At 57.9% G+C, this 25,794-nt stretch overlaps 3 protein-coding genes across 7 annotated transcripts; all 3 read left to right on the top strand.

The window, feature by feature from the left end:
- Nucleotides 1-424: 424 nt before the first annotated feature.
- HRURF (HR upstream open reading frame) lies at nt 425-3,311 on the top strand. The gene is made up of 2 exons (XM_077152718.1): nt 425-528; nt 2,767-3,311. Exon 2 carries the CDS (start codon nt 3,110-3,112, stop codon nt 3,212-3,214), a length of 105 nt encoding a protein of 34 aa, XP_077008833.1. The 5' UTR covers nt 425-528; nt 2,767-3,109; the 3' UTR covers nt 3,215-3,311.
- Nucleotides 3,312-19,021, top strand: HR (HR lysine demethylase and nuclear receptor corepressor). 5 transcript variants are annotated; one of them, XM_077152713.1, is made up of 19 exons: nt 3,312-3,390; nt 4,619-5,269; nt 5,994-6,783; nt 8,021-8,171; nt 8,252-8,439; nt 10,002-10,166; nt 10,900-11,001; nt 11,181-11,308; nt 12,133-12,214; nt 12,631-12,794; nt 12,912-13,148; nt 13,370-13,535; nt 13,716-13,785; nt 14,004-14,134; nt 14,284-14,403; nt 14,497-14,612; nt 16,709-16,873; nt 17,375-17,503; nt 17,699-19,021. In XM_077152713.1, the coding sequence occupies exons 2-19, from the start codon at nt 4,658-4,660 to the stop codon at nt 17,759-17,761; spliced, it is 3,579 nt and encodes a 1,192-aa protein (XP_077008828.1). In that variant the 5' UTR covers nt 3,312-3,390; nt 4,619-4,657; the 3' UTR covers nt 17,762-19,021. The 5 variants fall into 5 exon arrangements, with proteins under 5 accessions (XP_077008828.1, XP_077008829.1, XP_077008830.1 ...); XM_077152714.1 differs by lacking the exon at nt 3,312-3,390 and having other exon boundaries at nt 4,397-5,269; XM_077152715.1 differs by lacking the exon at nt 3,312-3,390 and having other exon boundaries at nt 4,400-5,269; nt 10,912-11,001; nt 11,181-11,296.
- A 4,121-nt stretch (nt 19,022-23,142) lies between these two features.
- Nucleotides 23,143-25,581, top strand: NUDT18 (nudix hydrolase 18). The gene is made up of 3 exons (XM_077152710.1): nt 23,143-23,339; nt 24,158-24,371; nt 24,605-25,581. Exons 1-3 carry the CDS (start codon nt 23,178-23,180, stop codon nt 25,198-25,200), a joined length of 972 nt encoding a protein of 323 aa, XP_077008825.1. The 5' UTR covers nt 23,143-23,177; the 3' UTR covers nt 25,201-25,581.
- The last annotated feature ends 213 nt before the right edge of the window (nt 25,582-25,794 follow it).

Genomic DNA, 25,794 nt, shown 5'->3' with positions numbered 1-25,794 from the left:
CAGAGGGTGAGGTCCGGGTTGGGAAGGAAGAAGGGGATTGGGGAGATGCCAACTGAGAAGAGGAATTAGGTTGGGGATGTGGGTGGGTGGGTGAGACAGGAGGGTGGCATCTGCCGCAGAGCTTCCTCCTGGCTCCCAAAGCATCTCCATACTTCCCTTCCTCTCCCCCTCCCCCCATGCCCCGGGGCCTAGGAGAATTCTCCTCGGAATTCCCCCTCCCCCCATGCCCTGCCCCAGGCGCTACCACAAGGGTGGGGGGTGGGGTGGGGGTAGGCCAGCCTCAGCTGTCTGAAGGATGGAGGGGCTGGGGAAGTAGGGCTAGGTGCCCAGACGGCCGCGTGTGTGGGAGGGGATGTCCTCAGATGCCCTCCACCCGGCAGTCCCCGCTCTGACGTGGGTGCCCCCCCTCTCCCCGCCCGGATTAGTGGCAGCTTGGCCTGACTCTCCGGGGCTCCTTCCCCCGCCCCCGCCTGCTGCCCTCCCCTGGGCAGGGGGCTGCTCCGCCCGAGCGGCACCGTGCTTGCCCAGGTAAGGGGCTCTGGGGACTGTGTGAGGGCAGCCGGCTGGTGAGTGCTGCTGGGCTTGTCAGCATGAGTGTGGCTATCAGCGCGAGTGTCAGCGCGTGAGGGGTCGGGGTGGGGCTGGGGCTGGGCCCACGGGGGTCTCGGGGTGCTGGTCAGCTTGCCTCGATCCACAAATCTAGAATCATGCCCATGCGTCGTATGGCTTTCCTTCTGTGTTTGTGTCTTTTATGTGTCTCCTCAGCTCTGCTCTGTCCTCAGGCGCAGGAGAGCCAGCTACAAGGACTCTAGGGCCTGTGGCACTGGTTGAGGGGGCAGGACGGGGAGCTGAGGGAGGGCGGAAAGGGGCTTCGTGCCTTCCAGTTCCACGAACCCGGGGGCATTTCCAGAGCCTGTCCTGAGAGCCCTGGGATGGTGACCTGACGAAATGGACATGGCAGCTAGATGGGGGCTGGGAGGTGTCAGTCCTGCTCCCCCGGGACTGTCCCTATCCCCTTTGGGGACGGCCGCAACAGGCCCTCAAGGCCCCTGGGGCAGCCTAGGCTCCCACCCTGGCCTGCCCTTCAGCCTCTTCCAGCCCCAAGCCACAGAAATTGCCCCCAGGACTCTCTCGCAAGCTGCTGACTGCTGAGGGAAGCCAGAGGACAAGATGGGGGGACACAGGCACACCCCAGACAAGCAACTTCATCACTGAACCCAGCCTGGGAGCAGGGGGCTGGCGGCCGGGGCCTTGGGATCCTAGTCTTTGTTAGACCCTCCACAACCGTGTCCCCTGGCCCACTCAGGTCCAGGCTGCCCCTCAGGGGAGCTGGGAAGGAAGGGAGGGTTGATAACCCAGTCCTGTAAACATCTCACCAGCCGGTCCTCCCACCGGACTGGCCTCTGGGGGCAGGAGAAGGGGCTGGAGACCGGGCTGGTGAGTCTAAGCCCACTGGACCCGAAGCCTGCCCAGTGACAGCCTGTTCAGACCCCCCCTCTCCCTGAGACCCCTCCTCTCCTCAACCAGAGAAAGGCGCCCTGCCTTCCCCAACCCCCCCCACCGCCCCGGTCTCCTGGGAAGAAGGCTCCCCAACTCTTCAGCGCTGTCCCTCTCTGTTGTGGGGGTGTGAATGGACCAAGCTGGAGGCATCCGAGAACGCATCCCTGTCCTTCAAATGGCCAGCTTGGGGGTGGGCTGGGGGGGCTCCTCTTTCTGTCCCAGGCAGGCTGAGGGCAGGCACCGAGGATGGCATGCACAGAGAAGCAGGGGAGTCCAGGGGTGGGAGGTGGGTGCCTGAGGGAAAGGGAAGCGCCCGTTGGGCGTGTGGGTTTCTGTGTGTGTCTGAATCTGTCTGTGTGTGTTTGAATCTGCCTGTTTGTGTCTGTGCTCTGGAACCGCCCCCGCAGAGGAGCCGTGATGCTTCCTCGGGTGGAGGGTGCCGTGCTTTCCCATTTCCTCTCCTACTCTCTGCTCCCTCCCAGGAGCCACTCCCATGGGCTGTTCTCCAGCACAGGGCCTGGAAGCACTGGGAACACTGGGGATGGGACAGACCCCCGCAGCATCAAGCTGGAGCCAGTGGCCAAGCTCTTCTAGTCCCACCGCCTCTCTGTCATTTGGTGAAACCAAGGCCCTTAGACTGGGACGAACTAGAATCCAGGTCTCCCCGGAATTGCTAATGCAGGACACTCTCTACCCTGGGCCCTGGGAAGGTGCCTGGGTGGGGGACAGGGAAGAACAGCTTGGCCAGGGCAGACACAGGCCAGCACGGTGTGCCCATGTGCCAGAGCTGGAGAGGACAAGGAGTGAGTGGTCCAGCAGGCACGAGGCCGGGCTGGCATGGGGCAGAAGCGCCCATCACTGACCCGTGAGAACCCCGCTGCCCCTGCCAGCTCTGGCACTGCCCCCTACCAGCCGGCCGCGCCCTGGCACCCCGGGGGGCACCCCGCCCCACCGTGGCCTGGTCCGGCCCCTCCCGCCCTTTGCTCCAGTTCCCGGGCTTGGCACCTATGGTGGGGGTGCTGCCCGCCTGCCAGGCTCCGGGGCCGGGCCCACGGGAGGGTGGGGCGGCTGGGAAGCTGGCACGCTGCCCTGGGGGAGCCTCTTTCGGCAGGCGCCCGGGTGCCGCGGGGGGGAGGGGGGAACAAAGGCCTCATTCTCCCCGTGCGCAGCCGGTGGCATCGCCGGGGCGTTGGCGGAAGCCCCCGGGGCCTGGGAGGGGGCAGGCCCAGGCGGGGCCGCCGAATCACGGGCTCCTGTTTCCCGCAGGGTGCTGGAGGAGGAAACCGGCGGAGCAGCTTCCCCACTCCTCAGTTGTGCGTCTGGCGATGGCGATCGGAGGTCCTGCTGCGCTCTCCGCCGCGCTCTCCCTCTATTAGCCGCGCCGCGCCGCGCTGCGCCCTCGCTGGTGCCTCTTTCTTGGGTCCGGGGATCGGGCCCCCTTCCAGGCACGACCCCCTCCCCCGGCCCCTCGGCCTTTCCCCCGACTCTGCCATCTCCGACCCGGGGCGCGCGTTCCCCCCGGCCCGGCTCCCTCTCTCCCTCCGGGGACACCCGCTCCCTAGCCCCGGCCCGGCCCTCCCAGCGGCGCAGCACGGAGTCTCGGCGTCCCATGGCGCAACCCACGGCCTCGGCCCAGAAGCTGGTGCGGCCGATCCGCGCCGTGTGCCGCATCCTGCAGATCCCGGAGTCCGACCCCTCCAACCTGCGGCCCTAGAGCGCCCCCGCCGCCCGGGGGGAAAAAGAGCCAGAGCGCGCTGACCAGAGAGAGCGGGAGAACGTGGGTTCGCCCGCCGGCCGGGAGGCCCCGGAGCCCGCCCATGGGGAGCGAGCGCCCGGCACCCGCCAGGACGACCGCCGCCACCCGCGCTGCGCCCGGCCTGTGAAGCCCAGGTAAGCGCCGAGAAGCCGCGCCAAGGGCGCGCCTTGTGCGGAGACTGACAGAGGGATCTCTGAGAGGCTAAGCTCCTGCCGCCGCACACTGGGAGTGGGTTCCCCGTGCCCCTCTGGACTGGACCACACCTCGGAAAGTTAGGGTGCCCGCCGGGGCTGGACTGTTCCGGAGCGGTGGCCCCAGAAAACTGCGCTTCTGCCACGGCTCCCTTGCCTATCTCCTCCGGATTTGCAAGGCCAGCTAAGGTGCCGGGCGCTGAGAGCGCCGCGGCTCCAAGAGCTACCTGTCATCCTGGTCCCTTGCACACGTTCAATTTTCCCTCTCTCTGGGGCCCGGCCCGCTTTCCCCGCCTCCTTCCCTCCCCCCGGGCCAGGCTGCAGCTACTAGTGGCGGCGGCGGCCCTGGCACTGCACGGCTGGGGCCTCCTGACCCATCCCAGCAGAGGCCTCTCAATACCCCTCTCCTGGGCTGGCTCCCTCCTTCCCTTGGTTGGGGGTGTGCAGATTCCAGCCCCCATCAGTTGCCCTGGGTCATGGAGCCAAGAAAACTGCAGAGCACACCAGGAAGGGACAGATTCGGGCTATCCAGGTGTAGATAGAGATAGCAGCGGACAACCCTGGCTGGCAGCCCTCCCCAGTAACTCCAGCCTGCACCTCTCACCCCGACAAAACTGGGTGGGGCTGGAGTGTGGGGGTGGGCAAGGGGCACCCCCAGAACCACAGAATGCAGTATGGGAAGAACCCTCTTTCTGTCAATTCCCAAGCCCTGTTTCACGCAAGGGAACACTGAGGTCCAGAGGAGTGACATGACTTACTCAATGTCACACAGCCCTCTTGTCTCCAAGTGCAGTGCTCTTACCCTGAGCTCACCTTTGATTTCTTTCTCTTTCCTTCCCCGTGGCTTGAGATTAGGTTACTGGCTCAGTAAGGCCAGGACATATCATCCTAGAAATGGCAGCCTCTGCTGAAGGGAGCTGGCCCTGGTGGGCTGTCATATCCAAAGAATTGGGTGGGGGGCAGAATAACCTCCTTACACTGGAGCATCCCACCAGACTGGATCCTTTGGGTCGCATATGGATGGGCACTGTGGTGCCCACCTTCGGACTGGCAGTTGCCTTACTGGTTTGAGCTGCCTTGGAGCTGCCTGGGTGGTGCCCACTCTGTGCAGGGCTGTAGGGTGTCTGGGGCACGTGCTCAAGGAGCTCAGGCATTGGTGGTTATGCTCCAGGGACCCCCTGTGGGAGAACCCCATGAGGGCAGGAGAGTGATGGAGAGCACGCCTAGCTTCCTGAAGGACACCCCAGCCTGGGAGAAGACAGCCCCTGAAAATGGCATCGTGGGAAAGGAGCCAAGCACCCCACCACAGGAAGGCCTGCGCCACGGGGCACTGTGCCTGGGAGAGTCTCCACCCTTCTGGAGGGGCATCCTGAGCGCTCCAGATTCCTGGCTTACTCCTAGTTTCCCCCAAGGCCCCAAGGACACGCTCCCACTGGTAGAGGGCGAGGGCCTCCGGAATGGGGAGAGGAAGGCCAGCCGGCTGGGCAGCAAGGAGGGGCTGCGCTGGAAGGAGGCAATGCTTGCCCATCCGCTGACATTCTGCAGGCCAGCGTGCCCACCTCACTACGGCCCCTTGATTCCTGAGCACAGTGGTGGCCATCCCAAGAGTGAACCTGTGGCCTTCCAGCCCTTGCACTGCCCCTTCCTTCTGGAGACCAAGATCCTGGAGCGAGCTCCCTTCTGGATGCCCACCTGTGTGCCACCCTACCTAATGACCGGCCTGCCCCCGGAGCGTCCATGTGACTGGCCCCTGGCCCCTCACCCCTGGATGTATGCAGGGGGCCAGCCCAAAGGGCCCTCTTCCTTCAGCTTAGGCAGCAAGGTGAGTGCTGGAGCCTAGTGAGTACCCAGGACTCAAGGCCATACATGGTAGCTCAGTGGCTCTCAAGCAGCCCTGCCAGGACAGCATCATTCAGTGCGTCCATTCTGATAAAAAGTTAAGGCAGTGCCCAGGTAGGACAAATGGCATGCGTTTGCTCAGTGCTGTCTGAGGCCCCAAAGTCAACCCCAAGCATTTTTCTCCTGAGCAGCTCCATCTTACTAGGACTCTCTGCCCTCAGGCCATTTCAGGGATTGACTCACCATTATCCGCTCAGGACAAGGATTTGGGGATTGGAGCCACAGAATATGTGGCCTCGTCTTGGAGCAGGGACGTGCAGGCAGCCTCATGGTCTGGGTGTAGGGAATCTCCCCCACAGACAGTTCCCACCCCTAGGGAGGAGATTTAAAGATAATTTAAAACCCAATATGGTACTGGACATCAAGCAATCAGAATAGACCCTGGAAGCCCTTTGGCTGTGTCAGGCTTTAACTCTTTAGTAGCTGGATTGTAGGAGATGTGAGAAGTCCTGGAGGAGGATCTGGGAGTAGTCAGGGCAGTGGGCAGGCACTCAGGGGACCCAGACAATGCCATTTTCAACCAGCATGTGAGTCCTTCACTATTTCCACAACCCGTGAGGTCACAGAGGGACATACCTGCTGGAAGTCTTTTTCAGCAGTGGGAACCAAAGCTGCTGCTAACTTAAAACCCTTCCTCCTCCCTTTAGGGTTTTTACCACAAGGATCCAAGCCTTCTTGGGCTGGCAAAGGAGCCACTGGCAACTGCAGAGCCTGGGTTGTTGGGCTTAGTCCCTGGTGGGCATCTCCAGAGAGCCGCGGAGGTGGAATCCTCTTCGCTCCAGCAGAGGGATGGAGAGACAGGAGCTAGCAGGCACCAGAATCTTTGCCCTCGTTTCCTGGGGCATCCAGACAGTGTTGCCCGGACTCCCTGGTCTGCTTGTCCCCCGGGCCTGGTTCATACTCTTGGCAACATCTGGGCTGTCCCAGGAAGTGGGAGCCTTGGGTACCAGCTGGGATCACCAGCCTCATCAAGGTGCCCCTCTCCTGGCCTGCCTACCGCCCAGGTGGGTTGTTGCTCATCCCACCCATCTGCTAGAGATGGGGGCGTTGGCCCTTGTGGGAGGTGCCAGGAGGGCCTGGAGGGGGGCTCCGGCGGGGCAGTTGATTCCAGTGAGGAAGTGAACAAGCCACCTGGCCACAGGGCCTGCCCTCCAAGCCACCATACCAAGCTGAAGAAGACATGGCTCACACGACACTCTGAGCAGTTCGGGTGCCCAGATGACTGCCCTGGGGATGAAGAGAGCCCAGCTGTCCAGCCACGGGCCCTCAAGAGGGCAAGCAGCCCTGAGGTCCAAGGAACAGTGGGTAGCCCAGCTCCCAAGCGGCCACCAGACCCTTTCCCAGGCAATGTGGGGCAGGGGGCCAGAGGGTGTCAGCAGGTGCTGGACTCATCAAGAAGGAACAAGGCAGAGGCAGAACAGCATGATGACCAGAGAGGTAAGGGGATGGGTGGGGGGTTCCAGGGGGCTCTACTTGGGAGGGAATAGCCAGGGTTGGGGCTTTTCAGGGGGGCAAGGGCCACTAGTCCTTGATGAGTGGGTCACACCCAGCTGTCAGGTTTCCCACCTGGATGGTGAAGGCTCTCTGAGAGCCCCTCAGCAAGTGGCTTCTCTATCCATTTGTGTAATGCCATGGTTAAGAGCACAGGCTCTGGAGTCAGATTGCCTGGTTCCTGTCTTTGCTGATTGGTAGCTGGGTGACCTTAGGCAAGTTATGTCACCTCTCTGGGCCTCAGTTTGTTCATCTGTGATATGGCGATAAAGATGACACCTGCCTCAAAAACTGCTGCAAAGATTAAATTTAATAAAGGGGTTTGAAGAATTCCTGGCATTCACCACTTGATAAATGTTAGCCATTATGATTGTGCCATAATTCCCTGTTTGGGTAATTCCCTCCCCTGTTCTCCTAAAGAACCCCTTGTCCTCCCTCAGGAATGCCTCAGTTTGGACTCTCCCAGTGTTAGGGCTTTGGGCGCGTCTTGGTCCCCTCTGCCAGGCTATGCCCTTCATGGAGGGCTCTGGCACTGCCAGCCCTAGCCTCAGCTTTCTGGGAGCCCTTGGTTTCTCAGCCTTGCGGCCTGCTAGATCTGAATAAGGACTCTCGATGGCCTTGCCCAAGCATCTCTGTACCTGGCGTGGGTCTGTCCACACCCTCCACACACCCCACCCCGCCCCCCACCCTCTTAGACCTCTTCCTGGGCAGGAAAGCTATTAGCCCCTTCACCTCCTTGAGTTACTGCACCTGTGGCCTGTGTCGCAACTCCCCAGCCTTCTCACCTTCCGGCGCCCTCCGTCCACATTGGGATTGTCTCCTCACACTGTCACGCAGCCAGTGGTGTCGCTAAGCTCTCAGAGTAGCTATCCAAGCTCGGCCCTGGCTGGATCCTACACTTGTGTCAGGACGAGTGCCCTAACTGCCCCCCAGCCTTGGGCCCGGCACACCTGGCCCTCTCCTCAGCCTGTCAGTCCCTGTTGGGGCATTCTCAGGCTCCCTGTTCAGCTGTTTTTTTGAAACCTCCTAGCTGCCCGGTTCACTCTCAGTGGTTCTGAATCTGGCCTTATGGGCTGGGGTTAGGGGCTGGGCTGGCTGTTCTTTGTGGCGTGGTTGGGAGCTAAGGCTGGGACTGGGGGTTGCAGAAAGCCCAGGCTTCTGACCAGCTCCACTGTCCCCTCAGGACCCCAAGATGGCAGGGCCAGCCTCCAGGATCCAGAGCGTCAGGAAATACCTTGTGCTGCCCTCCCCACGGGTGTCTCTCAATGCCAAAGCTGTGCCCAGGCCACTGGAGAGATGGGAAGGCTGGCCTGCCACTCCCAGCAAGTGTGGAGGTGAGCCCATGGCCCTTGGGCGCCACCAGCATCCTTCCCTATAGGGCTTCCTTTCTCACCTTCCTCTGCCTTGTCTCCAGATCGCCTCTGGGAGGGGAGCAGCAGCGGGAGGAGGACTCAGCAGCCAGCTCCGAGGAGGATGGAGGTTCTGGCCCTGAGGCCCCACTCACCGTGGGCCTCGCCAAGCACCTGCTAGGTGGTTTGGGGGACCGACTGTGCCGCCTGCTGCGGAGGGAGCGGGAAGCCCTGGCCTGGGCTCAGCGGGAAGGTGAGCAGGACCCATAACGGCATTTGGGACTCCAGGAGTGTCCCATCCCGTTGTCATATGTGTTTTCACCTGGGGCTATGGAGCCTACAGAGGCATTGCTTCCCCTCCTCCCCCACTGATGTTGCCATTTCATTTTCCTGCCAGTAGCTCAGAAGAGCTCCTGCCCTGCTTTGCCCTTATTCCTGACTTAGGCTCTTAGTCAACGGGTATTAAGAAGTTTCTGGCCTAGGAGGGGAATGCTGGGAAGGTGTCAAACCTGGCCAGCCCAGCTCTCTAGGAGCTTTTAGCCTTGTTGGGAAAATAAGACCAAGTGCCAAGAGTCTGCCCCAGCCTCGGAGGCGGGGAAGCCCACTGAGTGGAAAGGAAGGCTGTCTGGGATGTGATAATCACTGGTCCTAGGAGACTGGTAGGACTGGTAAGAGGGGCAGGGCATCCAAAGTGTTCCTCTGGCTCCAGGCTTTTCCTCCTGCTTCCCTTTTGCAACACCACAAGAGTGGTCTTTGTAAACAAACATCTCTGGTCTGGTGTCTCCCTGGATGGGGGACCGTCGGTGGCTCCCTTTGGCCCCAGACAGTCCAGCCCCTAGCATTTCATCAGCCGGCCCCAGTCTCCTGACACTCCCTCACATGCACCCTGGATTCCCGTCACGTCGTACCACCCATCCTTTCTGGATCATCCAGGCCTGGCCATACCCTGAGGCCTTGGTACTTGCTGTTCCCTCTGTCTGGAATGGCCTCCCCTCCCTTTCAGCCTGGTGAATGAAACACTTACTCATCTTTTGGGGCTCGCTTGCGAAGCCACCCCCACCATCCCCACCCTCCTCCTTCCATCACATTTTCATACTCTAGCACCCACCGCTGCCGTGCAGCATTGATATATTTATGGGTCCTTCTCCCCTTGTGGAAAGTGAGCTCTGGGAGGGCAAGGACCAAGTCCAAATCAGCTTTGAATCCCAGTACCCAGCACCGGGCATGACAAAGGGGAGGTGTTTGTTAAATGAATAAATGAATGTATGCTTGATGGCCTCTTTCCCGCCTACCAATCAGGGTTGAGTCTGAAACTGCTTGTAAAAAAATCTCTTCCTTTGGGTGTGGGAAGAAGTGGCCTCCTAAGCTTTCCTCTTTTAAAATACCAAGTCCCCTGGAGAAAATACCACCTGAGTGTTTACCATACATTTCCATTTCTGGTAGCAAATAGGGCTTGGGAGTGAGGGAAGAGGAAGAGGGGATGTGTTGGAAGTGGCGTAAGTTAGTAATTCAGAGCCAGTGGAGAAATCCCAGGGGTGGGGCCAGGGATGGGACAGGAATCAGGGCAGCTTCGGGCTTCGCTGCCCCTGGAAAGAGTTTGCTGGAAGAGATTGGTGCTGTGACGAGGTTCTTAAAGGAGCTGCTGAGTAAATGGAGGGTATCTGCCAGGGAACCCATTTCCCTTTGTTGGGTGGGCCTTCATTGGAAACACCTCTCCTTGCTTCTCCCTATCCTTGCTTGGAGGACCACATGAGACCCTCAAAAGGGGCCAGTCTGCTTGAGCCCTCTGACCTTGTCCTCTTCCATGTTGTGCAGGCCGGGAGCCAGCTGCCATAGAGGACAGGCCAGGTGCTCCACGCTGCTGCAGCCGTTGCCAACATGGACTCTTCAACACCCACTGGAGATGTCCCCACTGCAGCCATCGGCTGTGTGCTGCCTGTGGCCGTGTGGTGGGCATTGGGAGGATCAGGGAAAAAGCAGGTAGGAAAGGAGTTGTGGGCTGAGGGCTGGGAGGGCAGGGGTAGAGTCTCGGTGGAGCTGCTCTGAGGTTCCTGGCCATTTCTTGGCTGCTCATCCCTAAGAAATCCTCCCTACCACATCCCCCACCCCAGCCTCAGGCACCACTGTCCAATGTCCCATAGAGGAGACCTTTCCTTTTTCCCAAATCAGAGGGCCAACCCTGTGTCCTTGCCCACACTTAAAAGAAGTCCCTCTGATCCACTTTCACATTTTTAAACAACACTATTAAGTAGCTATTATTGCTTCCATTTTACAAATGAAAACTCAGAGAGGCTAAGTAACTTTTCCAAGGACACACAGCCAGTAAGAGTTGCAGCCAGAATTTAGACTCTGCTCTTCTGATTACACCTCATTTTCTTTTATGACTCTCAACTTTCTCATCTTTGGCTCACCTCTGCCACCGAGGGCCTGAAATCTCCCAGTGTTCAGTAAACACGGCCAAAAAGAGTTTCAGGGTCAAAGAAGTTTCAGAACCCTATGTTCTTTCTATGTGGCCACCTCGGAGTCTTGTGATACATTTCAGCATATTAAAGACTATGCATTTCTCAAGCAAAGAAATGCATTTCATTGTTTAACCCATGTTTTCCAGAAAGCCCAGGCTTTAAGGATCTTTGAGCGCCCCTGATTTAGACATCAAGTCCTTGACCTTCTTTCCTGATGTTAACCTTTCATTACCTTGATTTCTGACCTGCAGCTTCTCCCACAGGCTCTCAGCAGCAGTTCACGGAGGAGTGTGCCCAAGAGGCTGGGCATGATGCCTGCTCCCTGATGCTGACCCAGTTTGTCTCTAGCCAGGGTGAGCCATCTTGGAGGGGTAGGGAGTACAGTGGGTGGGGCCTGAGGGAGACCAGATTCCTGTCTGGCTGCCCCTCACCCTGATCCCATCCCCTCCTGGTCAGTGAGGCAAAGCTGCACAGGGGTAGCCACCCAGCCTCCACTTCACCAATGCCATCACCGCTCCTCTTCGCCCCACAGCTTTGGCAGAGCTAAGCACTGCAATGCACCAAATCTGGGTCAAATTTGACATCCGGGGGCACTGCCCATGCCAAGCCGATGCCCGAGTGTGGGCGCCTGGGAATGGAAGCCAGCAGGTGAGAACCAGGGTAAGAGACAGGTGACACAGGAGTACCTGGTGGGCCCCAGGGTTGGGCAGTGTGTCACAAATTACTGACCTTGGCAGGGGCCTGGCGCTTTTCTATTTATGGGATGAGGAGGGGCATTGAGGCTGGGTGAAGCCAGGTCACTTCCCCGCCTTCCCCTGGGGATTAGGATCCACGAAGCAAGTTCTAGCATCTGCCCCACCTCCCTCCCCACCCAGCAGAATGCCTCACTCCTCGTCTGCCCAAAGCTGTCCCACTTTGTGCGTATTTTGCCTTAGCACTTGTCACATCTTGCTGCTTGTTGGCATGGCCAACATCACCGGCTCCTTCAGGCGAAGCTCTGGCCCACCTTCTCAGTATTCCCTGCACCTAGCTCAGAGCAGGTGCTCAATATGCATTTTTTAAAGTTTTTATGAAGTTAGTGCTTTTATTACAAGAGCCAGTCATTTAAGAACTATTTTATTGAATGCATTTTATGTGCCAGACGCTGTGCTACATACCTATTGTGGAAAATTTGGAAAAACACAAGTATAAGGAAGAAAATAACCCTGACCTATAATGCCACCATTAACATTTTAACATATTTCTTTCCAGTCATTTTTCCATGTATTTATTCACATGTGCATTAATATATTTTAGGCCACTAGAACTCCATAAACAACTTCTTTCCACCTACCATTCTCTCATATAACATTTTGCTCTTTGTAAGGATGATTTGGGGACTGTACAAGAGTCCATTGTTATACTTGTGGTTTGAATTGAATTTAGTTGCATCTGCCATGTTTAAATCTCTGGTTGGATTGGGGGGTGGTGGATGGGTTTAACAGAAGCAGCCAAGAGAGAAAACTCCCCCAACTCCACAACCTTCCTGCAACGGGGATTCCAGCAGGACCAAGGGCATCAAAGAGGGTGAGCAGCTACCCTTGCCCCCTCGAACTGAGGAGGAGGGAGGGCGGGCCAGAGCCTAAGGCAGGAGGAGAACAGGCAGGAGCAGTTCCCAGGAGTGCTTTGGAAGTGCTTTAGCCATCCCCACTCCCCAATAGACTCCATCACTCCCTCAAGCCATTCCACATAAAATGAAAATCGAAATCAAATCGAAGGCAAACCTCCCTCTCCAACCAGACCCCTCGTTCTGAGCCCTCCTTTTATAGCATCTGGAGCTGCTGTCAGGAGAGATGTGGGTGGGAGGGGAGTGTATCCAGAGCAGAGTTGAGATGGGGGAGGAGAGAGTGGCCAAGAGGTGAGGGAAGAGCACAGGGGTCACTGGAAACTAGAGAAAGGTGAGGGACAAAACGTGAAGGCCCTCGCCATTGTCTTCCCAACAGAGACCCCGGACCCCACAGAGAGCCCAGCAGAGGGCCGTGCTGGCCGAGGGCCCCTGCCTTGCCCCTCTCTCTGCGAGCTGCTGGCCTCCACTGCTGTTAAGCTCTGCTTGGGGCACGAGCGGATACACATGGCCTTCGCCCCCGTCACTCCGGCCCTGCCCAGTGTGAGCAAGGGCATGGAGGGAGGATGGGGGGCGGGGGGCCCAGGGGCTAGGCCAGCCGGCCCTGCGGGCTTGGACGAGTCCTGAGCCCTGCTGCCCCCTGGCCCGCCCTCCCTGCAGGATGACCGCATCACCAACATCCTGGACAGCATCATTGCCCAGGTGGTGGAGCGCAAGATCCAGGAGAAAGCCCTGGGGCCGGGGCTGCGGGCAGGGCCAGGCCTGCGCAAGGGCCTGAGCCTGCCTCTCCCGCCCGTGCGGCCCAGGCCGCCTCCCCCCGGGGCTTTGCTGTGGCTTCAGGAGCCCAGGCCTCATCGAGCCTTTCACCTCTTCCAGGAACACTGGAGGCAGGGCCAGGTGAGGCTTCCCCACCTCTCCCCTCCCACCTTCCGCTGCCCCGCCCACCCTTGAGGGCCCCGGGCCCTAAGCCCAGAAGCCCCAGTTGCCTAGAGAAAATCGCAGGGTCCCGGCCCCCGTGCTGTCCTGGGTCTCCCTACAGCACACTCCAGCCTGGCCGTGGCAGGCAGCCCACCCACTCTCCCTTCTGTCCTCCTTCCTTTCCCTGCTCTCCCTCACAGCCCGTGTTGGTGTCAGGGATTCAAAGGACATTGCGAGGCCAACTTTGGGGGATGGAAGCTCTTGGGGCGCTTGGAGGACAAGTGCAGGCACTGACTCCCCTGAGGCCTCCCCAGCCCACAAGCCTGGACAGCACAGCATTCTGGGAGGGATTCTCCGGGCCGGAGAGTAAGTGTCCTTGGGGTAGGTTCATGGGGAGCTGGGAAACCTGAGCAGTAGAGTCCAAGAGTGACTTCAGGCAGGGTGCAGAGCAAAAACTGGACTCATTTGTTGCTGCCCCTGGGGCAGGAACCTCTGGGACAAGGAAATTCCCATCTGGACCAATGGCCATTCTGTCTCTTCCCCTAGTTCGTCCAAAATCAGATGAGGGCTCTGTCCTCCTGCTGCACAGAGCCCTGGGGGAGGAGGATACCAGCAGGTATGTTAGGTATCAAGGGCCATGCTGCCTCCCTCCCCAGCCACAGCCCTGCCCCGCCCCGCATCCATTCCTTTCCCTCCTCCCTTGGGCCCTCTCTCCCCATGACCCTCAGTGTTCCCATACTTGCCCTCTGGGAGTTAGCCCAGAGGTGGGGGTGCTTTGATGGGGTGTCTGGTGCCTGGGTGGGGGCTGCTGGGCATGAACCCCTTGCCCCATAGGATGGAGAATCTGGCTGCCAGCCTGCCACTCCCAGAGTACTGTGCCCACCATGGGAAACTCAACCTGGCTTCCTACCTCCCACCGGGTCCTGCCCTGCATCCACTGGAGCCCCAGCTCTGGGCAGCCTATGGTGAGTGCTGTCCACTAAGCCCACTCCACTGCTGTCTAGTCTCTACCCCCATGCCCTGCTGTCTCTGGGCATATATGTGTCTGTGCCAAGGCCCTGGGGCCTGAAGCACTTCCCTTATTTCATTTCCCAACTGTCCCCTCTCCACACAGGTGTGAGCCCACACCGTGGACACCTGGGGACCAAGAACCTATCTGTGGAGGTGACTGACCTGGTCAGTATCCTGGTACATGCTGAAGCACCGCAGCCTGCCTGGCACTGGGCACCGAAAGGTGGGTCCTTGGCCAGAGACAAGAGCGGGGACAAACTGCAGGTGCCAGGTGCGGCTGCCCACTGGCCCTGCCTGAACTTCCTTTCTCCCTCAGACTTCATTTCAGGCCTGGATGGGGAAGGGCTCTGGTCTCCGGGCAGCCAGGGCAGCACCGTGTGGCACGTGTTTCGGGCACAGGACGCCCAGCGCATCCGCCACTTTCTTCAGATGGTGAGGAGGGAGCCAGGGAGCCCTCCCCTTCCCCCTCTGCAGCCCTTACACCTCTTCAGGGTTGGGGAGGGAGGGCATCAGGCCCCAGAAACTCTTCCTGTCTGTCTGGGCGCCCCCTCTGAAGGTGTGCTACCGAATGTAGACCCACTCCCTACCCTGTTCCCCATCCCTCTCCCTCAGGTGAGCTGGGCAGACCTGGCTCACACAGACAGGTACAGAGAAGGCAGACTGGGACCCAGAGTTAGGTGGTGGGGCTCAGAGAAAGAAGAGGAGGCTGAGGCAGGAGTGTCTGGCCTTAATGATGAAATGTAAGCAAGCCTATCCCTTACTGACCGTTCACCACGCGCTGGGCATTGTGCTACGGGGCATGAGGTACATTATCCGGCTTAACTGTCAAAACTGCCCTGTGAGGCAGGTACTGCCTCTTTTCAGTTTTGCAGATGAGAAAACTGAGGCTCGATGATAGAGCTGGGAACTGAGCCCAGGTCACCACATGAGGCTCTCCCTAGGGACAGGCAGCCTCCTCTTCAGGGGCTCTAGGGTGGAGGCTGGAAGAAAGGACAGGGGCAGCCCCATTTGAAGCGTTGTCCCGCTGCTTCCCCTTTCCATCATCTGCACCTCACGGGGACAGACTCACTAGCAGCAGTGCTCTTTTAAAGTGCGAGCAAGGCAGGGGGCTAAGGAAGGCAGGTGGTGGGGAAAGGCAGAGGCGGGGCCAGGAGAAGAAGGAAACGGGGTTGGGGGGCAGGGAGGCTGTGCAGAGGAGGCAGGAGGTTCCAGAGGGGCAGGGGAAGTAGTTGGTGAAGGTTAAGGCTAGGGCAGGCCCTATAGAGTTCAGGGTCCAGCAGAGCCCTGATTTGTCCTGGAGAAAAGACACCAAGTTTTCATCCCTGCTAAGGCACACACACACACACACACAAGCGTATGTCAACATGTTCTCCAAGCCCACCCTCCCATGCACAGGCACACCCCTCCACAGACACACACATCGACAGGAGCACATTGATGCTGGGACACGGAGAGGGGAGCAGACAGATGCACCCCTTCACACACACATAGCCTTGTCTAGTCCGGGTGTGGCTGGTGACAGCCTTAGGTGGCCTTGGGTAGTCCTGCATGGCCCAACCAGGATTGTTCATGGAGAAGATCTAAGAGGCACATTCTCACTGGGGGGGCCTGGGAAACCCTGCTCTGGGCCCAGGATAGTCTTGAACCTCCAGAGGCAAAGGAAGCTTGATACCTGGCTGGGGTTGCCCTAGCATCCAACCTGGTTCACCAGCCTCCCCTTCTCCATCTGGTCTAGTCTGATAGCCTTAAGCCCAGGGACAATGGCTGAGGTCCTCGCTGAAAGGGGTGGATTTGCTGGTGGCCAGTTGGAGCATGATGCTGGCACTCAGCTCTGCAGGTGTGCACTAGCTCCTCCTGCTCTGGCCTCCACGAGTCCCTGCCTGCTCACAAGGCCCCCCCCCATACCTGTGCCTGCTCCAAAGGTCTCAGCCTGGACAGGCAAGCCTGTCTACCCACTGAGAAGAGAAATTCTGTGTGGCCTTGCCTTTATTGGATCTGAGATCTAAGAAGAATCTGATGAATGCTTTGGATTGTCTCCCCAGGGACATACAGCTACCTACTCATCTACAATTTAGCACACGCTTCAGGAAATTCACAAGGAACCCAGTTTAAGAATTCCTGGCATAGGTGGTTTATGAGTTGGGATTATGCAGGATGTCTTCCTGAGGTTTGGAGAAAGGGGTACCATGGAAAGACGGAACCGAGGGGCCCCAGGGCCATGAAGGCTACTAAAGGCATGTAGCCCTATGAAGATCAGGGATTTAGACACCTCCCACCCCAGCCTTAAAACCCTTCATCCTTTCTTCTAAGCTCTTTCCAGCCAATCTTATTCTGCCAACCTGAGCTGCCCCAGCCACTCACCACCTCGACCCCTTTCTCTTCCACTCCTAAATACTCCCCTGCCTGCCCTTTGAGACTTAAGCCACTTCAGCTCTTTTCTGTATCCAGGCTCCTAGGAAGTCCATGCCCCCTGGCTGCGTGCTTTTCCCATCCTGCCCCCTTGCTCATGCCCCCTTCTCTTCTTTTAGGTGGGCCTGACCGGGGCAGGCACCCTGGAGCCTGGCATCCCAGGCAGCTGCTACCTGGATGCAGGGCTACGACGGCGCCTGCGGGAGGAGTGGGGTGTGAGCTGCTGGACCCTGCTGCAGGCCCCTGGAGAGGCTGTGCTGGTGCCTGCAGGGGCCCCCCACCAGGTGCTTCTCAGTGGATCCGGGGTTCTGTGGAGAGATCAGATGAGAAACAGCAAGAACAAACACTGTGTCTATATAGCATCCCCCTGTCCCCATGATATCTTCCTCCCTCTCAATATCTCGAGAGCCAGGGAGGACAGGAAGTCATGTCTGTATCTTAGAGGAGACAGAGAAGCTTAGTGTCTTTTTAAAGTCATCAGTCAAACTGGGATTCTACCAAGAGAGCTGAATCTAGTCCTGGCCTGCTCAGCAGGCCTCCTCCAAGCAGGGGTGCTCTGCGTCCTCAGTTGCCCACTCTGCCTGTGCCCTCTCTAGCATCGTACTGGCTTACTTTTGGCCAAGCCCATTGGGGTACCTGATGCTCTGGTGTAAGGGGTACCTGATGCTGTGGTGTAGGGGGTTCCTGATGCTGTGGTGTCAGGGGCACAGCACCCAGAGGGGCAGGGAAAGGAGCTGTGATCCTGAGCCTCTCCTGACCCTCATGCCATGTTCTCCCTGGCACAGGTGCAGGGCCTGGTAAGCACAGTCAGTGTCACTCAGCGTTTCCTGTCCCCTGAGACCTCTGCCCTCTCTGCTCAGCTCTGCCACCAGGGACCCAGCCTGCCCTCTGACCACCGCCTGCTCTATGCCCAGGTGAGTGCAACACTGGCTAGGAGGCTGAGAATGCCAAGTCCCCCATGACCCACTGTCACGGGGCATAGCTCTGTGCAAAGGAGTCAGTCTGCCTGAGCCGAGGAAGGGCATTATTCTTGAGTGGGGGTAGGGGTAGGGGTTCTGTACCTGGTGGCAGTGTGACTGAAAACCCCTTGTCCTCTCTTTTTCTCCTAGATGGACTGGGCTGTGTTCCAAGCAGTGAAGGTGGCTGTGGGAACATTACAAGAGGCAAAATAGGGGGATCCCAGGTGTCTGGGGGGGAAGGTTTGGGGATCAGGTAGATCAGATGCTCAGCCTAGGCACAGCCTCAGTAGGGAATGATGTTGGGGGGGTGGGGACTTTTGGTCAATCTCACAAGCAGCACTCAGAGAGTACCCCATTTCACACCTCTTTGCCCTGCTCTGGGCACTAAAGTCAACAACCACATGCCACCAAAGCTCACAGCGGCCCTTCATGAAGCTGGCACCTACTCTGTCCCTCTTATAGTACCGAGCCAACATTAGAGGTGATTGGCTCTCTCCAACCCCACCACCACCTCCTAGGTAGGAGAAACACAGCCCCTCCTTGGGAGATCTTGGGAATCATTCTGGCTTAAGTAACATCTTCCTCTGCATCATCACCTACTGCTGCCATGTCCCGAGCTCTACCTACAGTATCCATAGCCTCTCTGGGCTCCCAGGTAGCCCTCTGCATTGCACGCATTGCTGGCCAAGGAACACCAAAACTCAGCCTCTTGCCAGAAGAGCTGTGAAGCATGGGGAAGGGATAGTATCAGGGGACTGCTCAGGCTTGGCTGGAGGGGATGTCTGGGGTGGTGCCATCCTGCTCATGCTCCCCCCTCCCTCCTCATTCTTTCCATTAAAGTCTGTTGTTCTGTGAATGTTGCCAGTGCACGCTGCTTATGCAGGCCACATGGTTTGGGAGGGAGGGGAGCTACGGAGATCTGCTCTGGAGCAAGAACAAGTAGAATGGGGCCGGTGGGCAACCACAGGGGTTAACAGGGACCTCAAAACCTTCTGCTCTTCTTCCCGGGGCCTGGGCCCGTGGCACCCACTGAGGACAAGATGAAGCCTTCTGACCAAAGATGGCTTTTGATAGCAACAGCAGGCAAAGCCGAGCCCTGGAGTTCAGCAGCGAGGTGGCCTTCACGTGCAGCATCGACCTGCAGAGATCCTGGAGCCACAATGCTCCTGCCAAGACCAGGTCTATGTCTGGTCTGACTTGGAGATTGTGGCCTGGGAGAGCCCTTGCCCAGCCCTTCTGCCCTTGGTGCCATGGCCCCAGGCCCAGCCACCCCGGGACTGAGCCTCACAGCTCAGACAGCTGACTGCCTGGCCCCCTCTGCCCACGCCCTGTGACCCCTCTGGTGTTACTCTTCCCCTCACCCCTTCCCTTGAGATCGCAAAATGCTCCAACTGTTGTTATACCTAATTGTTTCTGTGGTGGTTCAGGGAATTTTTTTTATTATTAAATAAAATTTTTTTATTACAAGTGTAATATACTTTCAGAAGATTTAGAAAATAAGAAAAAGTCACCTGGAAGCCTATCTCCAGCATGCTCAGCCTGATCACTATCAGCATTTTGGTATAGTTCCTTCTGGTATTTTCCCCAAGGGTCTATTTCACATGTGGTTGAATTGGTGTTTTGTAGTTGATTTACTTATCTTAATATAATTATTTTTTATGTTGTTACCTAAGCGTCATGTTAAGTGGCTGCTTACAGTCGATTGAGGCTTTGCCACGATTTATCAAGCCCTCTTTCTTCCTGAAATTTAGGTTTCTTCATTGTTTGGTAAATTAGGTTAATTCCATTTTTTCGTGGGATTAAAAAGAAAGAAAGAAAAATAGAGGACTCCTACACTTATAGTAGGCACCACACCAGTATTTTGACATAAATATGATCTCATTTAATCCTTCATCAATATTTTAAGGTAGACATTATTTATTTCTGTTTTAAAGAAGAAACAGGCAGGCTGGGGTTAAGTAAACTACCCCAGGACATTCAGCAATTTTAGTGGCAGAACTGGGATTTGGACCAAATCTTCTGACTCATGCCACCTCGTTTACATGATCGTCTCAGCTCTTAATGCAGTTTAAAGATGAGCTTGCCCTCTTCTCTGTCCTTCCAACATTACGTACTTTCTATCTGATCATCTTCCAAGTAGCACTGAATGACCCATTCCTACTTAGATTTCACCTTATTTGGCTGTGTCCTGATGTTACCCCAGAACCCAAGACACGAGGTCCTTCCTATGGGAGGATGGTCTCTTAATTTTTCCCATTTGGGATGGGGACCACCGAGTCCCTGGGCCTCTCTCTTCACATGGAGCACCCCATCCCCCCCCCAATCCTTCATGGGGGGGGTCACAGCACCATTAAAGGCATAATTGGTCTGACGTGTTGGAATCAGCAGATGGATCAATGTTCATTTATTCCAGAGATGGACCTGGGAATGAAGCCAGCCCAGGTGGGGAGTGACCCAGTGCCTCAGGTTGTGGGCAGGGGGTGGCACTGACCCCCATGGAGGCCTGGCCGGCTCAATCCCAGCCCAGACTGCCCTTTGAGCCTCTTGCTTCTCACAGGCCTCTCCTCACTGTCCACCGTCTGCTTCCAGGCCTCCTCATTGACCCAAATATTTAAGAAGCAGAACCCTCAGGGCTGGCGGGGAGCTCATAGGATGTACCTCCGATGCCTTCTTTTCCTTTTTCTTATAAAGTAAGGTTTTGGAGACTTATTTTGAAATAATTTTAGATTTACAGAAGGATTGCAAAGATGGCATAAAGTTCCCATTTACCCTTCACCCAGTTTCCTCTAAGTTAACACCTTACCTAGCCACGAGACACCGATAGATTGATTATTAAGGAAGCAAAAGACTTTCTTGGGATTTCACCAGTTTTCCCACTTACGTCCTTTCTTTATGACAGGATCCAATAGTACCTTGTTTTTACAGTTGGCCTAAGGGGAAGATCTGACCCTACCCCTGAGGGGCCAACCTAGCGGCAGGGCCCATCTGGAAGCCCGACGCCCTCCACAGAAGGGCCTGGAGCTTGCACCGTTGTCCTCCTCAGCCTTCACGTGGGCTTTCAGGGCAAAAAGCCTTACTCTTGGGTAGGCGGCTCTGACCTTGCCCCGCCCCTTCCGGTCCCTGAGGGTGCCAGTCACGGGCCTTTGCGCATGCGTGCTCCTACGCACGTGCCTGTGCGCATGCCTCGAAACGTCTAGCTCGGGCTGGGAATCTTGGGCGCTGGGAACCCTGCACCGTCCCTGCGGCCACCCACCCCAGCCAGTTTTCATCCCTCATGGGCAAAGAGGACACAGAGAAAACGTTGATGAAAGCCTTTTTCTTTTGTGGGGTTTTGTAGTTTTGTGGGGCCATCTTTACCAGTTGGGTCTCTTCACGAATCGAGCTGCATCCCTCGGCCTCCGGGTTTTTCTATCCCAGCCCCCCTCCCTCAGCATTTCTCTTTCTCTGCTCAGTGTCTCCCATGTTACCCAGTCTGACTGTGTTCTCTCGTCCTCCCAATGCCTTGAGAAAAGTCCATTTCATTGTTGTTTCCCTCTGAGGGCTGGGTACCGACTACCCCCAAACCCCACCCATCCCATGCAGCCCTTCACGGCTCACGAGGGGCTTCGCATTCCTTTGCCTCACGTGAGGCCCTCTGGAGAGAAGCGGAATGCTTTTCCTCTTCGGCATTGATGCGGGGAGTGGAGCCGCCTTGGCACTTCCAGGCGGTTAGGCCGTCTGTTGTTTATCTCAGGCTGCTTGTCAGGCTTCAGATCCTTGCCCAGACGTGACCTCACTCTCACTCAAATCATCCCTGGGAGGCAGGAAGGAGTCTGGGAACAACGCTGTCCCTACTTCACAGATGGGAAAACTGAGGGTCACACACGGGCAGCAGATTTGTTGACAGGTCACTCTGTAGTCTTGGGGTCCCGACTCCACCCTGTACAGTCAGGTGTCTGGGAGGTGAGGTGGTGTTGGGTATGGCTGGGGCGGCAGCATTCACCAGCTGGCCTGGGGCAACACAGCACCCGGTCTCCTGGGAACCCGCAGTCAGTGCAGGATGTGAGAAGGGCCTGTGGAGACTGAGAAGCTGGGGTTGCAGTTTCTGAGAGTCAAGTCTAGTCCTATAGTGGCCCTGTCGGCACATTCATGAGGGTAGGTCCTACTTTGGCCGCAGGAGGGCCCTGCCTGGAGGCTTCGTGGGCAGTCTGGTGATGGTGCATTGCTCTGCCTGAATGGACGGTCCACAAAGCTCCTCTCCACATCTCACCGTACCCTCCCCACAACCCTGTGAAGGAAAGGGTGCTCTACAGATGAGGAAAAGGAGACCTATAACCTGCCTGAGGACGCAGAGCAAGCCAGCAAGCAGTGGCCGGGCCTTATGGCTTCAAGGCCAGTACTTGGTCCTCTCCATCACAGCCAATCTCACCAAAAAACAAGAGGTGCACAAAGCCAGCACGAGGGGAAAGAGAAAAGGGGGGCCCCTACTCGGGGCGAGGCACATAGAGTTTGCTTGCTTCCCAGTTTCATTCCAGCTGGCCCTGACTTCCTGTCCTGAGAGGAGGTTAAAGGAAGTTCTGCAGAGGAGAGGTCAGGCTGGGAGAGAAGCAGGAACTCGCCCAAAACAGCCCACACCCTGCTCTCACTGTGCCAGCCTGTGCGTGCTCCATGGGAGGGCAGCAAAAACAGAGCAAGACACCCCTTTGCCCTGGCAGGGCCCACAGTCTACAGGGGAGAGGGGCCTGGAACCACCTGGAAATACACGGTGGGCAGAGGGCGGGGTAACATAACGGCTCGGCTGGCAGATTGAAGATCTTCTCTGAGTCTGTCCCTGAAATCCCCTCCTTCCCTCCTCAGCCCTGCCCCACCTTGTCCGTCCCAGTGGTGCCCCCTCCCTCCTCCGAGCTCCTGTCACACCTCATACCCACATCACTCACTTAGCCCTTGGCGTACACCCCTGGGGTGACTTTTCCTACGTATATGTCCATCTTGCCAACTAAGTGGGAATCTCCTCTACAGCGGGGGCTTACGGTTCCCCCTGCTATGTTAAATCCCATACAGTTTAGTGAAGAAAGAAGAAAGAAATCTAAGAAGTGATCTTCTGGGGCAAAGCCATCGCATGTTTAAGGCGATCTGGACAGTCCAAACCGCGGGCCTCCGTGACGTCATCGGGCTTGTGACGCCACCGTCGCCGGCCGCGGTGGCGTCTCGCTGCCCCGCAGGCAGGATGACGACGCCGTCAGAACCCCGCAGACCAGCGCGCGCTAGCCGAACCAGCGAGGTCGGGGGCGGGAGACGTCCGAAAAGACAGAGCAGGGCGGGTGGGACAGCAGCGGCGGCGGGGCAGGGGTCTGCCCGGGTCCCCGCAGGGGTGCCGCGTCCCCTTCCAGGCTGGCCCCGCCCCCGTGCCCGCCGCGGGCCAACCTATGTAGGCGGGCCGTGGTGACGCGCAGCCTCTCCGCCGCGAGCGCTCGCCCGGCTCTTCCGCGTCCGCGAGCGCGCGCGGACTGAATCGTCAGGGGAAGACGGAGACGGACCCCCGCCCACCTTCCCCTCGCTCGCCCCCTCGTCCCCCCCCCCCCCCCCCGACCTCTCCGCCCCGACTCAGCCCGCTCTGCAGACTGCGGGCCCGCCGCCCGCAGGGGCCTCGATGGCCTCGGAAGGCCTGGCGGGGGCGCTGGCGGCGGTGCTGGGGGGCCGGGGGCTGCGCGTGCAGGGCTGGGACTCGGTGCCCGCCGAGGAGCCGCCGGCGCCGGTGCGGCTGCGGAAGAACGTCTGCTACGTGGTACTGGCGGTGTTCCTCAACGAGCAGGTGAGCGTCCCAGCGGGGCCCGGGGCCGCCAGCCCGCCGCCCCGGCCTCGGAAACGCCAGTGGCCTCACCCACCGCTTGCTTGTGCGGGGCGCTTTCCAGTAATTTAGCAAAGCACTTTCACTCACACTTGCCCCTGAGCCTGGTGGCGGTCCAGCCCTGCAATTATCCCTATATGCAGAGAAGGAAACTGAGGCCCAGGAGCTTCGTAGAACTTGCTCCTGGCGTGTCAAGCCCTTGAGCAGAGGGCTGTCTTATTCCTTCTTTGCCAGGAGGTTGGCACAGTGTCCGGTGGATTCTCGGCCCTCTTAAAGGTCTGTGGAGTGCTTGAGAGAGCTCCCCTGCATCCTCCGGATGGGAATGGCGGAGCCCACGCTCGCACTCAGACGTCTGACCTCCTTGTCCAGTGCTCTTTTGGGTGCTGATGCCTGTACACGTTCCTCTAATAACAGCTAGTAAGGGACAGGGCCATGGTTGGGCTGGGTTGCGGCTGGACACGAGCATTTGGTAAACCATCTGGGGAGGCGACAGATTCACAGTGACACGTCCACAGACATGGTAACCTCACCCTGGGGTCTAATCCCCGGCCCCTGGAAGCAGCCCCCAGGAATCTCAGCCCCTTCCTGAAATGGAAGTCTCTGAATCCAAAGAGGGCCCAACTGCAGACAAGAAACAGCCTCACACACAGCCCTGTCCCCTGGAGAGCTCAGCAACTTGAGGGTATCCCTCAGGGCTGACTGTTGCTGTCATATGGAGAGGAAGGGCCTCTGCTTGTGCTGTGCTCTATGGTGGGAGGTGAGGATCCTCTGTGTCCCCTCAGGATGAGGTGCTCCTGATCCAGGAGGCCAAGAGAGAATGCCGCGGGTCGTGGTACCTACCCGCGGGGAGAATGGAGCCAGGGGAGACCATCGTGGAGGCGCTCCAACGGGAGGTGAAGGAGGAGGCCGGGCTGCAGTGTGAGCCTCTGACCCTGTTGGCTGTGGAGGAACGGGGCCTCTCCTGGATCCGCTTTGCATTCCTGGCTCAGGCCACAGGTATGTCCCACCCAATGGCAGTGGGAGCAGGAAACGATTGACACCCCTACTCCCACCCCATCTCATGCCTGCTTGTCCTTTGGTGAGATGAGCCTCTCCACAGCCTGGCATGGCCCAGATTCCACCCTGAGAATTTCGGTCTCCTCCCTGGGTATCCATTTTATTCTGCCAGATCTGGCACTTCTTTCAGCACAGACCCTTTCCTCCCCTCTGCCCTCCAAATCTCCCCTTAGGTGGAATTCTTAAGACTTCAAAGGAGGCAGACGCGGAGTCCCTGCAGGCTGGCTGGTATCCACGGACCTCCCTGCCCACTCCACTGCGAGCCCATGACATTTTGCACCTGGTAGAGCTAGCTGCCCAGTATGGCCAGCGAGCCAGTCACCCTCTTATTCTGCCTCAAGAGCTTCCCTGCAGTCTGGTTTGCCAGCGGCTCGTGGCCACCTTTACCAGTGTCCAAGCTGTGTGGGTGCTGGTGGGTACAGTGGGGATGCCTCACTTGCCCATCACTGCCTGTGGCTTCACCCCAGTGGAGCAGAGGGGTGGCATCAAGATGGCCATCCTGCGGCTGCTACAGGAATGTCTGACTCTGCACCACTTAGCAGTGGAGACCAAGGGGTTGCTAGGACTGCAGCATCTAGGCAAAGACCATACAGATGGCATTTGCCTAAATGTGCTGGTGACAGTGGCTTTTCGGAACCCAGGTATCCAAAATGAGCCCCCAAAGGTTCGGGGTGAGAAATTCTTTTGGTGGAAGGTGATGGAGGAAGACCTACAAAGTCAGCTCTTACAGAGGCTTCAGGAATCATCTGTTGTCCCAGTCAACAGATAGGAAGGTGCCAGAAGCGGGCAAGAAGCTGGACATCTGTGTTTCCACGATGGTTTCGCCATTCCTCTGCCAAGAGGCAAGAAGTTGGAAATCTGTGATCCTCTTGCACTGGGGTTCTCCTGGTTCTCAGAGGGATTCCCATCTCTCTTGACAGAAAGGACAGTGCCTTCAACCAACCAAGGAGTCAAAGGCCCAACTGCCCTGAAGCTCCTTGTCAGGGAGGTGGGGACTTTCTGACCCTGCCCTGGCACACAGTCTTCATTTTCTGTGCCCACCTAGAAAAGGCCTGCATCTGAATCCTTTCAGGCACTTAGAGCATGGAAGGGAAACTGGGGGAGGTCCTCCGAGTGAGGGTCCCTTGCTGAGTAAACGGGTGTCGCTTACCTCCCCTTTGCTGCCTAAATGTCTCCGTGGGAAGGAAATGAGCAGGAAGGTGGGATGGTTGTCAGAAGAGAAGCTGCTTCCCTTGTTCCACTGACAGCCACCAGGCCTTTCCCTGACAGCATGCCGAGGCTCCAAGGTCAGGTGGGTGGGTGGCTGGACAGACCGGCTCACGAGGAGGCCTGAGGTCTGAGTGTGGGGGGTGCCCTTCTGTCA

This window comes from Tamandua tetradactyla, chromosome 3 (genome assembly GCF_023851605.1).
Source record: "Tamandua tetradactyla isolate mTamTet1 chromosome 3, mTamTet1.pri, whole genome shotgun sequence".
Classification (NCBI taxonomy): Eukaryota; Metazoa; Chordata; class Mammalia; order Pilosa; family Myrmecophagidae; genus Tamandua; species Tamandua tetradactyla.
The sequence above is the reverse complement of the archived record's forward strand: the minus strand, read 5'-3'. Positions and strand labels throughout refer to the sequence as shown.